Source organism: Trichomycterus rosablanca, chromosome 16, assembly GCF_030014385.1.
Source record: "Trichomycterus rosablanca isolate fTriRos1 chromosome 16, fTriRos1.hap1, whole genome shotgun sequence".
Lineage (NCBI taxonomy): Eukaryota > Metazoa > Chordata > Actinopteri > Siluriformes > Trichomycteridae > Trichomycterus > Trichomycterus rosablanca.
Window position 1 is genome coordinate 16,531,880 of NC_086003.1, and position 19,320 is coordinate 16,551,199.

Here is a 19,320-nt window from a genome sequence, read left to right on the forward strand (position 1 = left end):
TTTAGCTTCTCTTTCCGGTGCCATGCATAATTCAACAGCTCCATAAATAATATCTGTGTGTGTGTCTTTCTAAAGTCTTCTGTATTGGACTGATCTGGGACTGCATGGAAGATGTATGTGTGTGTGTGTGTGCAGGAGTGTGTTGAAAGTGTAAAGGTTGATTGTGTATTTATCAACAGCCAACAGACACAATTAAAATTCTGCACAGCAGGACATGCTGTCCACCCCCTTCTCCTCCCCTGCCTTTCTTTGATAATGACGTGCAGTACAATTACTTTTATCGCACCACTTTGTGTGTATGTGTGTGTGCGCGCGCGCGTGTGTGTCCTTAGCAAGTCTGATGAGAAAGGCTGAAAGAGGCAAAGCATGTTGTTATCTCTGCCTCTTTGAAATTGCTACATTTCAGGCCTGCACTTAAACTTAAATTTAAATTTACATACACTTATAAAGGACATGTGTTTCACCAGTGTTTGGATTTGAGTGATTCTCTGACTGAATAATGGAAAAAACAATTATTTCTTCATTTATTAGGACTTTAACGTCATTTTTTACACACTTTGGTTACATTCATGACATGACAGGCAGTTACTGATTTCACAAGATTCATCAGTTCAAGTTTAATGTCAAACACAGTCATAGACAATGGACTGTGGGAGGAAACCAGAGCTCCCAGAGGAACCCACACAGACACAGTGAGAACATGCAAACTCCACACAGAAAGGACCTGGACCTATCTATCTGTCTGGAGGTGGAAAGTTGAGTTTTCTTTAAACTCCTTTTAACAACCTTTTCTTGTCTTCTGATTTCATAACTACCTGTGTGTCTGTCTGTTGTTTGTTTGACTGATATGCCTGACATTGTTCCTGGCTACTATTTGTAGCTGAACACATCCTGGACTGGAGTTTTGTTGAGTGGTGACATAGCAGCTTTCTTGTACTGCTGCCAGTTTCCTGGGTTCCTGGCAAGCATTTGGGTTATAACTCACTTTTATCCAAAGCGACTTACACAGTGAGCGGAACACAATGAGCAATTGAGGGTTAAGAGTCTTGCTCAGGGACCCAACAGTGGCAACTTGGTGGTGGCGGGGCTTGAACCGACAACCTTCTGTTTACTAGTCCAGTACCTTAACCACTGAGCTATCACTGGCCCTTTTATCATTTAAATAATGTTAAAAATAATTATTAAATCCCAAATTCCCAAAACTGTCCCAACTTTAAATATACGGTTAAATATAACATTTTATGTGTAATGTTGGTACAGGGCAAAATAAGAGTGACATTTAAAAAAAAATCCACAATAAGCAGGTGAATTGTTAACAGGCGACTAAAAGCTCAGCAAGCAAAGATGAGTTGTGGCTTACTACTTAGTGCCAAGGGCATTGTCAATCAGTACAAAAAGAACAGTTCTGAATGTGAAAACACAAACATTTTAGGTCATTCACCATCTACAGTGAATAATATTGGTGAAAGATTCAGGGAAATTCCCCTTACAATACTTTGTCAATTAGTCTCTTAAGTTCCCATACTATTGAATGTGTTATAAACCATGCACGCTGCTATCAGCTCCACTGTATTTCAGCACACACACAAACACACATAAAACACACACAGCTAGTACAACCAATGTTCTGCTTCTGTCAGCAAAATACCACTCTGACCTTTTATCATCCTGCCAGAAAAAATTATATTGGACTGGGGTAATTCCTATTAAAGACAGGTCACTTCTCACAGGGAAACCCCATTTTTCAGGTCATTCACCATCTACAGTGCATAATATTGGTGAAAGATTCAGGGAATCCTGTTGAAATTCCCCTTACAATACTTTGTCAAGTAGTCTCTTAAGTTCCCATACTATTAAAAAGTATTAATAATTGGAAAGGTGATGTACTATGTGTGCATACATTTTACCAAAATAGTATATAAGAGTAAAAAATGTGGGTGTCAGGGCAAAATACTGATTTGCAAAGGGGCCCAAATGTTCAAGCAATGCCTTTGCCCTTTACTGCTGATAAGTGTTAACATTTATTCAGCACATTCTGTATAAACCTTACACACTGCTATCAGCTCCACTGTATTTCAGCACACACACAAACACACATAAAAACACACACAGCTAGTACAAACAATGTTCTGCTTCTGTCAGCAAAAATACCACTCTGACCTTTTATCATCCTGCCAGAAAAAAATGCTATTGGACTGGGGTAATTCCTATCAAAGCTAGGCCACTTCTCACAAGGGAAACCCCACTTAGCCTGATCAATATGCACAGTAGAGTTCAAAAGTCAGAATACATTACAAAGAAGTGCAATAGGGCCAAATAGGTGGCAGAAAGTGATAGTAGTACCTTAAAAGTAACTAAAAAACATTGAGCATGCCAAAAGAAAGATGAATAAAAGTTTTCATTGAAGAGAAAAAGGTTCACTTCTGTTTTTACTGATAGAAGGATACAGTGAGTGTTAGGTTGCTCCCATCCTTTAAAATAGGAGCAACCTAATCTGATTTACAGATCAACTCTCCACTTACCACTTATCAGGTAGTCCACCAACTTATTCAGATGTCACTCAACAACCATAGGGTGACATCAAGAAATCAACAAAAAAACAATGACAAAACGCAGCTGGAGAAAAGTGCAACAGGCTGCTAAGCATAGGGCTGAAGTCATGCAAAGCTAGACAAAGTCATTCTTTAATTAGCAGCAATGCATAACCAGACTTAAGTTTGCAATAAAACCATAAGGATTAGACTGTAGGACTGTGAATGATGAATAAATCAAGCCACATACAAGTTATTCTGGAAGAAAACTTTGTTTCCCAACTCTGAGGATTGTTTTGCCACTAAATAAGGCCAATCAATATGTGGAAGGACCACCAAATAAAGAAACTGTTATTGTCAGCCCAATATCCAAACCTAAACCCCACTAAAAACTCTAAAATGTAAGAGTAAGATCGTCAAACACCAGCAGACAAAGCCAAAATGCTATTTTTGTGCCATAATTACTAATAGGTGCAGTTGATTCCTACTTCTTAAAAGACCAATGTTTACATACCTAATAAATACCTACATTTTGTATGCTATGCATGCACCATACAAGTGTTTACATGTATATAAAATCATACTGTAAATTTTTATTTTTATTGCTTGTTTTTATAGTTAGTGAATGTTGTATGTTGTATGTATGCAAGAAGTTGTTGTTGTCTGATGTGAGCTGCTGTAACAACGAAATTTCCTACAAAGGATCAATAAAGTATCTATCTATCTTCTTGATGACTTAAGGGATGGAGTTTCTGGAACATCCTGTCTTCTGTTTGTTGTTCTCTCTTAATAGCTGTCTGCAGCCATATATAAAAATACCATGCCACAGTTTTTGGCACCCATCAATTTGAACTAAATGTGGCTTAAAAATCGTAATAATCTTTTTCTTTTTAAAGTTCACCTGGTCATTTAGGAACAAAAGGGCCAAGTTGTCTCAGGCTAAAGACACTAAAGACTCTAAAGTAAATCAGACAATAACTACATAATTAGGTCCAAAAAAGGACCTAAAAGCCCAGAGATCTTGTATTAACAAATGCACTTAAATCATTTGCTCTGAATCCTATCAAGTATTATTAGGCAAAATGATTTCATGTTTTGCAAACACAGGGTACATAAAGTACTTAAAGCAACATTTAATAAAGGCTCTTCATGTTCTCGAAATGAACATAATTATTATGTTTAAAGTCTAAAAGGTCATTTTCTTACAAACAGCCTTTTACATGTTTTCAATCATGTCATTAATTTCTCAACTGACAGATTATATAAAGCGAACGCTTAGAATTGTGGTTTGGGATTCAGCCAAAGAAGGTTATTAACAACTGGCTTTCTTGTATCCTTAATATGAGAACACAGAAACCAGAAAATACTGAAAAGGTTGGTACAATATACATAAGAAAACCCCACAAAAATATTGGTCTATTCTCCTACCCATTAGATGCCAAGAGAAAAAAACTAATGCTTAATTGTGCAGCTTTGGATGACAGCTGACTGTCACAGTTAAACACTATTTTAATTAATCTAGTCTCTCATTATTTAATACATGGTTATGTCATTGTACGTTCCATAAAATGGTAACAAATCTCATGTCTCATGTGTATGTGTCACGCCCCTGTAACCAGGAGCACATGGTTGGGGTGGTTTTGCTTATAGGTTCAAGTTGACGCCCCCTCATGATTATTGGACAACAGAGCTAATGATCCACAGCTGAACCTCATTACAGGTTGAATGTTTAAGGTATTTAAAGGCCATGCCGCGGATCATTTCGCACAACCTATTTGATGGTTGCTTTGTATCGTAGTTGTTTGGAGGCAGGCTCTGAGCATCATGTATATTGCTTAGAAATAGCTTAGAGAATCATGTCTGGTTTTGTGTTATTGTCTAGTTCATGTTGAACATTAGGATTTAGGGTAGTTTGGGATCAAGTTTCTTGTCATAAGGCCTTCGTTTAAAAATATTCCAATCTTTTTTAAATGGATAATGAAGCATAATGCTTACACAACACCAATTAGTATTCCATTTTAGGGGTTTAACTTTTTTGTGTCCCCTCCAGAGCTTTAAATAAAATTAACATTAAATAAACTGCCTAATGTAATTAAATTATGCTATTAAAATACTATAAACAATAGCTGTTAATAATAAACATTTTGAAATTTTAGCACATTATCTGAGATAGTTAAACATATGATGTTGCAAGACTTTTAAGTTTAAGTACACAGACAGTGTGCCAAAATCTCTATCTGCCAGCTGTGGCAGGCTGATTCTTTCAAATTTTTACTGTTTTTTTTTTTACTGTGCTGTAAGCTTGCAAGTAGCAACTGCTCCGATGCAACTGCAAATGTCTTTGAAATGTTTGACTTTGCCCAAAACATGCCAAACTTATCAGTGATATTCTAACAAGCTAGAGCAAGTCACACTGCCTTTGAGATCACATAAGAGTGGAAAAGCTATGATGGCTTGAAAACAGGCCAGTAGCTGGGGTGAAGACGCAGGGGCACTGTCCCCTAAAATTCAAGGCCAGATTTTAATAGATTTTTAAAAAGATTTAAAAATTAAGAAATGCATTAAGACTTTTGGCTTAAAGCTGAGTGGAAACTAAGTTTTATTAGGGTGGGAGCAAACTTAGTCTGAATTTTATAAGCCAGTCTACAGTATGCCTTCTGAAGGCAATAAAAATGCCAGTACAGTGGTACCTTGTAACTCATCATCCCCTATACTCAAAATCATTAAAACTCAATGCCCTTTGTTGAGAAATTTGTACCCCTAAACTCAACGTTTCTTTTAAACTCAACGCGTTCAGTTTGTTTTCTAATAATGTATTTAAAATTTAAAATTAACAATAAACAGTCCGATGCATATGTGTGCATATGAGACAAAACTGCATTTGTGTGGAATAACCATCAGATTCACTCTGAAATAGTCTACATGTAGCTGTGTTTAGCTGGAGTTTCCTCACTGTTTCACTTTTAAACTTGTGTTACAGCTCAGAGTTCTGAGAAATTTTAAGAATCAGCTTTTCATTTCAGTGTTTTTATACATATGTTTTATATTTGCGTTATTTTCAGTGTATAAGTGTATAAAAACAACCCCATAAGCCTAAAATATATGTAAGTTCACGGGACCATGGAACGCAATAACGGGTTTCCCATACATCCTTATGGGAAAAAGTACCTTGAAACTCAACACCTTTTAAACTCAATGCCAGTCCCAGAACCAACTGACGTTGAGTTTCAAGGTTCCACTGTACTCGAAAGGGACTGCATTACAAACCAGACCCTAGTTATTAAGTAGTATGTCTAATTAGTGTAGTACCCATAGTATAGTTAAACAATATGTAGCACATTTGGATACAGTTTAGGATAAATTACTTATGTATGTTGTACAACATCTGCTTGAACTGGATCAAACATAAAGCCAATTTCTAAAACATGGCTTTTGAAGATTTAGGTTGTTCACTAAAGTTTGAGATGTTGTGGTATTATATCATATTAGTCTATTAATGTCTATTAATTTTAGAGCATAGAAACAGTGGTGGCTCAATGGTTAAGTAGTCATTTGGGGCGAGCTGTTGTTCTGTTCTGGGGGTCGTTTGGATTTAAGGAATCTAAACCCACATGAAAAGAGTTCTCTCCACAACACTTCACAACACTTGCTCAATGTCCTACATTTAAGTTGACAAGCCTTTAATATTGTGTGTTTTAGAATTTGACTTATTATTTAATTATTTTATATATTTTAGGTATTTCAATGCACAGCCTGTATGTGTTGTATTAATTTCTGAAAAGTGGCACTTCATGTTGGTCCAAAATAGCACAATGATACTATCGCAGTGCACCAGCTTAGATTTATTACAATATTTCACAACCCTATTCAATAAAAACATTTTAATCAGTCAGTGGCTAAATTAGATTGGCTACAGTATGTAAATGCGCAGTCATTTAGCAAAGTGAAGTGAACAGCTAGTTTTGCTAAAGAGTAAAAAGATGATAATTCTAATGCTGAAATTGGTTTCATACATTATTTAGGTGATTTATTATTATTAGGCATAGCGAGACTTAAATGTACTGCGAACCAGCTGATATCCAAATCATTATTGTCATCTAATGAACCTGCGAATGGTCTTTCAGGGCATCATCCAATCAATAAGTAGTCAATAATCAAAAATAAGGAATAGTTTTATTTGGTGGAATAAGAAATCAAACTAGCCTAAATAATTAACAGAGATTCTTACAGGTTTAAGCTGATTATTAAGTCTAAAGCATATAAGCAAATCCTCTTTTGGGTATGTAATTGTATATGTAAGTACGTGTCTGTGTACATTACATGGTCAAAAGTATGTGGACCTTTGTAATTAAGGGATTTGACTACTTCAACATTTGCATAAAATAAACAGCCATGCAATCTTAACAAGCATTGGCAGTAGAATGCATCATACCTAAAATCAGTGCCTGGCAAACTATAAATTATTAAGGTTTAAATATTAAGAATCAACAACGGCTCAGTTGTGAAGCAATAAGCCACACAAGGATGCAAAATAAAACTGCAGAGGTTTGAAGCATGTAGTCCTGAGTTCAAGCAGTTACTGGCAAGCTTGAAACCACCAGAGGAAGCAACAACAGTTTTAGTTTAATCAGTTTTAGTAAAATCAATTCATTTTAACAATACATAATTATCTCAAAGCAGTTTTACAAAGAGAATTACTCTAAAACCCTTAATATTCAAGCCGATGGCAACAGTGGAAAAGAGAAACCTTCTACTGTTCTTAGATAAAGAACATCAAAACTCTTTTGTGGTATATTAGTCTGAAAAGAGTCACAAACCTGTTTCTAAGGCTCTAGAACTCAGATCACAGAAAGTAATTACCATTATCTTTATAAACAGGAAACTTGGAGCAGTGATAAATCTACCCTGAAGTGGCGGGCGTGCAAAATTATCCAACGGCTCAGCAACCATTCATCTAAGGAATTAAAGAAGGTCTTGGCAAAAAAAAAAAACATATTAAGAACTGCAGATAGCTTTAGCAAGTGGTACGATGGCTTGATGGATAGCACTGTCACCTCACAGCACGATGGTCCTGAGTTTGATTCCTAGGTGGAGTGGTCTAGGTCCTTTCTGTATGGAGTTTGCATGTTTTTACTGTATGTGTGTCTGGTTTCCTTTTACAATTCAAAGACATGCAGTCAGGTTAAGTGGAGTTAATAAAAGTGCCCTAGGTGTTTGTGTGTGTGCACCCTGTGATAGACTGGCAACCTTTCCAGGGTGTTTTCTACCTTTCGCCAGTGAATCGTACCCACCGCGACCCTGAATATGATTAAAGCTATAATAAAACAGAAAATGAATTAATAAAAATAGCTTTTGCAATTAGCTAAGGTCCAAATACATAAATATGACAGACTCAACATTTTTGAGTAATGTTTGATAGACTAACAAACTGATTTGTAAATTTTTTTTAATGCATTTTCTCCCAATTTTCCTCCCGATTTAGCGCACTCAATTTGTCTTCCGCTGCTGAGGGATACCCGATTGCATCCGAGGAGAGCACGTCGCTGCCCACGCCTCTTCCGACATATGCACAGCCCTCCTCTTCTCGCCTCTGCATTCTGCACAGGCGTCTCTTCCGCCAATCAGGGTCCTTACACAGCCCACCCACACATAGTTCGGTCCCCAACCTGTAGATACGGTGGCCAATTAGTATCCGCTGCAGGCACTGCCAATTATGCCTGTCAGATAGCACCTAGCTGACCGGTGGCAACGACGAGTTTCGAACTAAGGAGTTCAGAATCTCGGGGCTGGTGTGCTAGCGGAATATCACGCTGCGCCACCTGGACGCCTACATTTGTACTTCTTACAATGTCCCAATTTGGATGTTTGCAATCCACTCTGTGCACACTGGTGATCCTTGACACTAAAATGACATCCAAGTTAGCCCTTCACTTACATGTGTAAAGCAATTGGCCTCATCTTTACATGGATTTTTAAAGAAAGCTCTAGGATTACGCTACTCTCTTTGTATTTCTCGGTTTATTTTGTTGGACCTCTGACAAGACCGAAGGAGAGGAGTTGATTCCACATCATCATCATCACAGCACTGCATGTGATATTCTGCTGTCTTTATACTTCTGGCCATGTAGTGTTAGCCCATCTAACATACTTAGGAGCACTTTAAAAATGGCTGGTTAATGCATTTCCCTTGCATGATTTGTCTTATCTTCTTTTCATGAATGATACCATCACTTCCTCTAATGCTTATTCCCCCAGTAGCCCTGAGGGACAGGAAGAAAAAGGGAATGCTGTAGACAGGAAAATACAGAGCCAAGTCCTTCCATTCTGAAGAAACCCACAAAGTACAAAGCCCGACACTGACATTGTTTGACCACAACTCCCAAAAGTCACTTGTTCTACGACTGGATGCAGCCCAAGGACATTTGCTAAAATTTCCATCACTGTCGGATCCCATAATAACTTAGTGTCCTTCCAAAACAGCAGTGCTTTTATGCATTGCTGAGAGACCGAACGAGGCAGATGATGATGTATTAGTAGAAGATGAACTCCTGACATCAGATGATTTAAAAGAACCCTTCGTCCAGAAATGCTAATGCTACTAATAAAAATGAAAGCTAGCCGGGCCAGTCAGCAGTATGCAAATGTAATTTGTCAGCGACCATTTCTTCAGAAAGGCAGGGATTTTAAGCTGAAAGGAATGTTGACTGTGGACAGATCATACAGCTGTTAAAACAGCAGAATCAATATTGTTAAGTGATTGCTCTGTGCTGAAGAATGCAGTGCTTAGTGAATAGTACAAATGAACTGAATACGTAGAGGACACATTGCTGAAAGAATAAAATAGGAGTTTCATTTACCATAAATTAAATTATGCCAGAGTGTTATTTATCCTGCTTCTTTCTTCAAAGGGATTTTCCAAACCAAATGTATTTTTTTCTATTTCTATTCTATTTTTTTTTCTATTTATTTATGCATTGTCTTCCTTTTTCCCCAGATTTTAGTGTAGCCAATTAGTCTTCCACTGCTGGGGATCACGATTGCGTTCGAGGAGGCTATATTTGCCTGCTCCACACCCCTTCTGACTCGTGCACAGTCCTCAACCCCTTGTTTTTCGCCTGCACTTTCGTGGATTAGCACATGAGGCTCATCCACTTGTGCATACATGCCTCGGTTTGTTGACCAGGGTGCTTACACAGCGTTTGAAGTCCCCACCCACTAAGTCCGGCCTTTTCCCACCCAGCAGAGTGTGGCCAATTTTGTCCACTGCAGGCACTGTCAATTGTGCCTGCTAGATGGCGCCCAGCCGACTGGTAGAAGAGCTTAGATTCAAACCATGGTGTTAAGAATCTCAGCACTGGTGTGTTAGCGGATTATCCTGCAGTGCCACCTGGGTGCCCCAATGTATTTTTTATTATTTTATTAAGGCTTGTGTAATTCTATCAACCTATCAACCTAAAAGTTATTTAAAGTGGTTGTTAGAAAGTATTCATACCCCTTGACATTTTTTATTCTTGATTGAGTTTGATTTTATTTTATTTGATACACCTCACTGTCACTGCTGGACTGAGAATAGTCCACCAACCTAAAATATCCAGCCAAAAGCGCCCCGTGGGAAGCGTCCTGTGACCACTGATGAAGGTCTAGAAGATGACCAACTCAAACAGCAGCAATAGATGAGTGATCGTCTCTGACTTTACATCTACAAGGTGGACCAACTAGGTAGAAGTGTCTAATAGAGTGGACAGTAAGAGGACACGGTATTTAAAAACTCCAGTAGCGCTGCTGTATCTGATCCACTCATACCAGCACAACACACACTAACACACCACCACCATGTCATTGTCACTGCAGTGCTGAGAATGATCCACCACCCGAATAATACCTACTCTGTAGTGGTCCTGTGGGGGTCCTGACCATTGAAGAACAGGGTGAAAGCATGCTACAAAGGTATGTGGAGAAATAGATGGACTACAGTCAGTAATTGTAGAACTACAAAGTGCTTCTGTATTGTAAGTGGAGCTGATAAAATGGACAGTGAGTGTAGAAATAAGGAGGTGGTCATAATGTTATGCCTCGTCGGTGTATACTGTACATGTGTACAGTAGAAATTCTTTTTCCGCATATCCCAGCTTGCTTTGGAAGCTGGGGTCAGAGCGCAGTGTCAGCCATTGTACGGAGCCCCTGTAACGGACAGGGTCAATGGCCTTGCTTAAGCGCAACTGTATTTGCCTGGATTTTGCCTGGATTTAAACCGACAGTCTTCCGATTGATAACCCAAAGCTCTTCTCACTAGGCTACAACTGTCCCCATCTGTATTATTCATTATTATTATTGGAAGGAATTTGGGGCTAAAATCGTGTACTGTGCCTTACCCAACTCAGAAGTCTACAAGTTCAAGTGTTAGGTCCAATTAAAACCATCTTAAATCTCATCAATTTTAGTTGACGGCTAAAATAAGTCATATGCAGGAAAATGTTTACTTCTTGTTGTTTTGTTTTTGTTTTTTGATGATGAGAAACAATAAGTCATGCCATGTGACTCATCATTTTTTCTTTGTTTGGAAAGTGGAAATCAATTTCATGCATGATTGCTAAAATGGTGGAAGAGTACAAACCTTCTTTTATTGACTTGTCACATCTGATGGCTTCTTAGCATGACTGCATTGTGGACTTGCAATGATTTTTCACAGACCTGAATACACTACATTGAACCTGATAGCTGCTACCATACAGCAAGTGGAATCTGGAACTGGACTGTCACTGACTGAGTAGCAATAGTCAGTGGATTCAAATAAAGGTAATGATCATAGAGTAACCATATTCAGAGTGTTACACCAGGAAGGTCTTTATGAAAAAGTTGCAATTAAATTTTAGGCTTAAATCTAACAAGGTATATAAGCTAGGTAAAATGCTGATTATAAATCCCCAATTTAGCTTAGCCAATTTGTCTCCTGCTGCTGGAGACCCCGATCACGTCCGAGGAATGTACATTTGTCTGACACACGCTGTGCACAGTCCACCAACCCCTTCCTTGTTCACCCATACTTTACTGGATTTGTGCGTGAGGTTAGTTTCACACACGGAGAGTTATGCACTGATCTTCACATTCCTTCCAGAACCAGGGTCCTTAAACAGCAGCAAAGACCCCAACCACTTTTTAGTCTGGTCTCTTTTCCCCCCAGCACACTTTTAGTGGCCAGTTTTGTGTGCTGCGGGCACTGCCAATTGTGCTTGCTAGGGGGCACAGAGCTGAGATTCAAATTTGGGAGTTCATTCCAAAGCTAGGTAAAATGCTGATTATAAATCCTATGATGTATCATATTAGGGAGATGTGTTTAAGCAATAAGGACAAGCAGTCTAGTCAGGATTGCTTGAATGAATAATGTACCATAAAAAAAGCAGAGTAAGAATTATACATTGAACATCATATTCATGTATGTTTATATATTATATTCATTATACCCTTATTCATGCCTGGAAGAATGCAATTTCATACACCCTTAAAGTGGACCATACCATTTCTCGTCTCGTCTGCCTTCACTCTTACTATTGGTTGCGTTGTTAAATACACTTTATTGCTTTCTGAGTTTCTAAATCAGATCAACTACATATTAATGCATGCTGACATCAACTAGTTTCTAAGTTTTGCCTAAAGTTACAGTTTAGCTACCTACCGAGTCCCCCCATACCAGAACTGTTGTTTTTTCTTCTTTTTTTCTGCGTACAGGGGTCCAAGTATTAATTAGAAGGGGTCAGACCTCACAATCCCCCTGTAATTCAGACCTTGATAAGAAAAACTCTACCAAAAGGCTTAAACTAGGAAGAAAGTTAAGACAAAAGGTTTAAGCACACTGAAGTAAACCAAGGGGATGAATACTTGATGTATACATAGCCAACATTTCAGGTTTTTTTACTTTTATTTCAGTTAAAAGGCACTCTATTTAGAAATACTTAAAACTTGTGTTAACCATTTGAATAAAATATATGTAGAGATCTGACCTTGGTGATGGAGTGTGAAGAAAATGCATAAAACCATTGAGGGAACCCCCCCCCCCCCCCCTTTTTTTCCATCAAGGCAGGTCATTAGAGCAATAGGACCACTGATGAAACACAGTGGGGGATAAAAAGCAAGAGAGAGAATGGCAGCGCAGAAGAGTAATACCAGTTCAACAAATGAGAAACCTTGGTGCTGGAGCAGAAAGCCAGTTAGGTTATCTTTGCACCAAGCTCCAGATAAGGCATCATGTTGGTTGGGGTGGGTGATGGGTCCTGCGGTGAGAGGTATGGTTGTCAAAGCAACAGCATATATAAAATAAAGTAACCACATTAGCCTTTGTCAATTAGGGAAAAAGATCTGGCCAATCAGCCGAATCCCCTGAGATTACTTCTAATACTGACACAGACTGCCATTATAAGTGCTTTCAATGATGGACAGGAATTAGCATACACACTTTTGCTGTTTTATTTATGCATTTTCTCTTCTTTTTTCCCAATTTAGCTTAGCCTATTTGTCTTCTGCTGCTGGAGACCCCGATCACGTCCGAGGAAAGTACATTTGCCTGACACATGCTGCCTCCAACACGTGCACAGTCCACCAACCCCTTCCTTGTTCACCCATACTTTACTGGATTTGTGCGTGAGGTTAGTTTCACACACGGAGAGTTATGCACTGATCTTCACATTCCTTCCAGAACCAGGGTCCTTGAACAGCAGCAAAGACCCCAACCACTTTTTAGTCTGGTCTCTTTTCCCCCCAGCACACTTTTAGTGGCCAGTTTTGCTGCGGGCACTGCCAATTGTGCTTGCTAGGGGGCACAGAGCTGAGATTCAAATTTGGGAGTTCATGCCAAAGCTGGTGTTCTAGCGGATCCCAGAGCTGGTGTGCTAGTGTAATAATCGCTGCGCCACCTGGGTGCCTAGCAAACAGACTTTGACTGGCCTGTAACTACACAGCTTGATAGGAGGGTTCTTGTGTTGTGATGTGTGTTGTGACACATTCACCTCATCACCAGTATGAAAATGGTCTGCAATCTGAGCCACAGTAGCCCTAGCTGGTCTGTACCAGAAGCCATGTATTAATGTCTATACAGTTGCTTTTATATGTTTAAACAACCCTCCACCAAGCTGAATTATCAAACACCACCATGCACACTAGACACAGTATGAGTAGCTTGGTGAGAAAATGTAGCACTCCATACCTTGGCAGGTGAAGCACTTGACATGGAAGTGTTCATTCTGCACTCGCACCACTTCTCCTTTACACATGTCTCCACAGCGGAAGCAGGAGATAGATGCTTGTCCACTGCTTCCACCATAGCTGGGATGTTGGTAGGGCCCTGCAAAAGAACAGGAAGAGATGAAATATAGAACACAAAAGACATACACTAAAGTCTGACTGATATCAAGGTGCCCCAAGCATATCAGCTATCTTCCAGAATCAATTACAAAATGTTGATAATGTCATAAAATGGTATGTAGCTATAATTATTATTTAATAACACTTTAATAACACTAGGTGTTGATTAGTCTGAGCTCATCATTAACTTAACAAGGGTTATAAAATGCCCTGTGAACAGTTAAGGTTATGAACCATTATAAATATTTTAATGTCCACTCATTCACTCACTCAACCATGTTCAGCGGGTGAAAGTTTCCTCACAAAAGTACACAGTATGATACTGTGAGAAAGGTACATATGTACCTTTGCCCATAACTTGCTGATCAACTTCCAAAATTCTTTTACAGTTAGACCCAACACAAGGTCTTTTTACTTATTTAAAATATTGGTTACCATGACTACAATTTGTGTCTCTGCTCAACAACAGCAGACGACAACATTGTAACACAAGATTCATTTTAATCCTGCTTTAAGGTTATTAACTGTATGAAATGAGTTTACTTGCTGAATGTCCAGAGAAAAACTGGAAAAAGAATACATTTTGATGCATAAGATCTGTAAAACTGGTACATATTAAAGATAAAAGCAAAGCGGCTGACTGCAAAATACCAACCTATAACAGCACAGTGCAAGTTTAAGAACTGGTACACAGCCAACAGGACAAACCTTAGACCCACTGGTCAAATTTCTAGAGAAACTGGATATAGTCAATCATCAGGCTGATTTATTGATTGTGATCTGGCACTGAATCAGTAAAATAATATTTAAGATTGATTAACATTTGGCAAAGTTATGGGCAAAGGTACAGAAATCTCTTTTTTAGACTCACAGTTTAGATTTATGTCTGTCATTACCAGTTTAGCATAATTGACTTATGTGCTTGAGTACCTAACAGAAACTGGATTTTGTAGGTGTACAATCGTGTAACATTGCTAAGCACGAATGTTGGGCTCACTGTTTAAAGATGTGATGGAATGACAAATTACAATAAAAAGCAAGACAGAGAACGGCAGTGCAGAAGAGTAATACCAGTTCTACAAATTAAAAACCTTGGTGCTGGAGCAGAAAGCCTATATTTGCACCCCAAGCTCCAGATCAGGAATCAGTGGTTGGGGTGGGTGATGGGTCCTGCGGTGAGAGGTATGGTTGTCAAAGCAACAGCATATATAAAATAAACAAGTAACCACATTAGCCTTGGTATATATACAATATATATACTGTATATATATATATATATATATATATATATACAGTGTATCACAAAAGTGAGTACACCCCTCACATTTCTGCAGATATTTAAGTATATCTTTTCATGGGACAACACTGACAAAATGACACTTTGACACAATGAAAAGTAGTCTGTGTGCAGCTTATATAACAGTGTAAATTTATTCTTCCCTCAAAATAACTCAATATACAGCCATTAACGTCTAAACCACCGGCAACAAAAGTAAGTACACCCCTAAGAGACTACACCCCTAAATGTCCAAATTGAGCACTGCTTGTCATTTTCCCTCCAAAATGTCATGTGATTTGTTAGTGTTACTAGGTCTCAGGTGTGCATAGGGAGCAGGTGTGTTCCATTTAGTAGTACAGCTCTCACACTCTCTCATACTGGTCACTGAAAGTTCCAACATGGCACCTCATGGCAAAGAACTCTCTGAGGATCTTAAAAGACGAATTGTTGCGCTACATGAAGATGGCCAAGGCTACAAGAAGATTGCCAACACCCTGAAACTGAGCTGCAGCACAGTGGCCAAGATCATCCAGCGTTTTAAAAGAGCAGGGTCCACTCAGAACAGACCTCGCGTTGGTCGTCCAAAGAAGCTGAGTGCACGTGCTCAGCGTCACATCCAACTGCTGTCTTTGAAAGATAGGCGCAGGAGTGCTGTCAGCATTGCTGCAGAGATTGAAAAGGTGGGGGGTCAGCCTGTCAGTGCTCAGACCATACGCCGCACACTACATCAAATTGGTCTGCATGGCTGTCACCCCAGAAGGAAGCCTCTTCTGAAGTCTCTACACAAGAAAGCCCGCAAAAAGTTTGCTGAAGACATGTCAACAAAGGACATGGATTACTGGAACCATGTCCTATGGTCTGATGAGACCAAGATTAATTTGTTTGGTTCAGATGGTCTCAAGCATGTGTGGCGGCAATCAGGTGAGGAGTACAAAGATAAGTGTGTCATGCCTACAGTCAAGCATGGTGGTGGGAATGCCATGGTCTGGGGCTGCATGAGTGCAGCAGGTGTTGGGGAGTTACATTTCATTGAGGGACACATTAACTCCAATATGTACTGTGAAATACTGAAGCAGAGCATGATTCCCTCCCTCCGGAAACTGGGTCGCAGGGCAGTGTTCCAGCATGATAATGACCCCAAACACACCTCTAAGATGACCACTGCTTTATTGAAGAGGCTGAGGGTAAAGGTGATGGACTGGCCAAGCATGTCTCCAGACCTAAACCTAATAGAACATCTTTGGGGCATCCTCAAGCGGAAGGTGGAGGAGCGCAAAGTCTCGAATATCCGCCAGCTCCGTGATGTCGTCATGGAGGAGTGGAAAAGCATTCCAGTGGCAACCTGTGAAGCTCTGGTAAACTCCATGCCCAGGAGAGTTAAGGCAGTTCTGGGAAATAATGGTGGCCACACAAAATATTGACACTTCAGGAACTTTCACTAAGGGGTGTACTCACTTTTGTTGCCGGTGGTTTAGACATTAATGGCTGTATATTGAGTTATTTTAAGGGAAGAATAAATTTACACTATTATATAAGCTGCACACAGACTACTTTTCATTGTGTCAAAGTGTCATTTTGTCAGTGTTGTCCCATGAAAAGATATACTTAAATATCTGCAGAAATGTGAGGGGTGTACTCACTTTTGTGATACACTGTATATATATTAGGGCTGTCAAACGATTAAAAGTTTTAATCGCGATTAATCTCAGAATTTTACATAGTTAATCGCGATTAATCGCATTTAAAAAAATCTGTGTAAATGTTATAGAAAACAAGGATTTTAAGTGAAATGTTACAATTAAAATGGTGAACACATTTTATGCTAAATGTACTGATGTTAAAAACTGCTGGGACAAGAGAAAACTGTAAGGGAGTTTTATTCACTCACATATTATACTATCCAGCAGAGACCCTTGACTTCGTATATATGTCAGATGCGTAGTTATTGTAACAGACTTTTCTGTGGTTGTATCGTGACGATGGTTTGATGGACGTTTCTACACGAAGTGAGTGTGTTTTCACTAGGGATGCATCGATACCATTTTTTCCCAACCGAGTACAAGTACAAGTATTTTTGTACTCGCCGATACCTATTTAGAATGATGCAATCTGCATTATGGGATAGTGGAGTTTTTAGTGTAAAATAGTGCAGTGGAACAGTTGCTTGCCATCACTAATTGTAAAAAAAAAAACACCGCACAGACATTATTGAGAAAGCTTCTGATAAGCTAACGTAAACGTTCATTAATAAACGCACGTAATTAACGTTGTGCACATCATACATGCGATGCGATTCTGCTGATTGAAATATTTACTTTAAAAAGATAATACAGTCCGATCCCATCTGAGCCGATTCTATCAGCACGTTCGTGGTTCACCTCGGTAAATCGTAAACGACTCTGAGTCGACTCCCGCTCTGTGGTAATAATTCAGATTCAGAATACTTTATTGATCCCAGAGGGAAATTATAATAACCAGTATAATTAAGCCTGAGCTTTATAAGGTAAGCGAGTCACACAGAATGTTCTGTAGTATTTGGTGTTTATTTACAACCGCATCATTCATCATAACAGTAAACACGGAGAGATGACTGAGAAAAGAAACTTACGCTGCGCTTACAATGAATCGATTCTTGAATCACTTGTATCGACACTGTGAACAGAGAATTGAACACAAACAGCGGTCGCTGCTTTTGTAACCGGTTTATCTTCGCTGTTAGCTCTATTTTTAAGGGTTTTTTTTGTCAAACGGAACTAAATAACATTAAACGTGCGTGTGAGCGTGGTCAGTGAGAATAATTCAATCTGTCTCCCGTGGGTGAAAAATTAATTGCTTTAGTTTTAGAAGTGAAAAAATCTCGTAATGTAATTAGTGCGTTAACGGCACTATTTTTTTAAATCTCGTTAAATTGAGATTGCGTTAATGCGTTATTATCACGTTAACTTCGACAGCCCTAATATATATATACAGTATATATGTGTGTGTGTATTTTTTTTTTCCTATTTTATTTATGCATTTTCCCCAATTTTCTCCCAATTTAGCGTAGTCAATTTGTGTTCTGCTTCTGGGGATCCCCGATTGCAGTCGAGGTGGGTATATTGCTGCTCACGCCTGCATTTTGCACCTTTTTATCTGCCAATCAGTGTCCTCACACAGTGTTTGAAGACCCCACCCACATAGTCCAGTCATCCCGCCTTGGCAGAACCGGTGGCAACGCTGAGTTTCAAACCGAGGAGTTCACAATCTCAGCACTGGTGTGCTAGTGGAATATCCCGCTGTGTCACCTGGGCGCACGAATTACAATATTGAATATAAATAAGGCAATGTCTTTAGTGTATTTTAGCTATATAACATCAGTAGTGCTAAGAATTGACTGGAGTACTTGAAAGCACTATGATACTGGACTCTTGCTGGTTTGTCAAATGGCAAGGGAATTCTACAGTTTGCTACCATGATGCCAACTGGAAAAATAAACAGGAACTGTTTTGATATATGGGCTGGGCCTCTTAGTTCCAGTGATGGAAAATCTTAATATTTCAGGACACAATACAATATAATTCTAGGAAATGAAGTGCCAGAACATCACGTCAGCGAATCTAGTGAAAAAGGGGGTCCAAACTTATGTAGCATCATGTTTTTAGGAATAGCATGGTGCATTCTATTCGTATTGGCTACAAGCACCTAGATTCCATACAATTAATTCAAATAATCCAATAAACTTTTACCAAGATGCTATGTAATGAGCACTAATGTAATGATCATGATAAAACCTCTCTCCATTTCTCTCTCTTGATGGTGTGCTTTGCTACAGATGGACTTTTCTGGATTTGTCTTTTGTCTTCTTCTGTGGAAGCAAGCTATTCAGCCTGTATTAGTCATTCTATTGTTGTTGCTACAGTGTTGGCAGAGCTGCTCGTGCCACTCTATTTTGCTATAATATACCCTGATTAAGCATACAATACTAGCATTATGCTATAATGGACAAAGGTACTGTTCCAGTGGGTGAGGACTTTACACCAGTATAAACCTGATGGATCATACAAGTTGACAAATAAGTGAGAGACGATAAAGGGCAAAATTATTTTGATCAGTTTTATATTCTCTGACTAATCAAATTCTTTTATTACCAATAAAGAGTTCAACTGAGCATCAGTA

At 38.9% G+C, this 19,320-nt stretch overlaps 1 protein-coding gene across 1 annotated transcript in view; it reads right to left on the reverse strand.

Annotated features, from left to right (window-relative positions):
• Nucleotides 1–19,320, reverse strand: part of LOC134330452 (actin-binding LIM protein 3-like) — a 92,453-nt gene that overhangs the window by 53,470 nt on the left and 19,663 nt on the right. Inside the window, exon 2 of the mRNA XM_063011591.1 lies at nucleotides 13,729–13,866. Within this exon, the coding sequence (XP_062867661.1) occupies nucleotides 13,729–13,866 (138 nt within the window). The remainder of the gene's footprint in view (nucleotides 1–13,728; nucleotides 13,867–19,320) is intronic.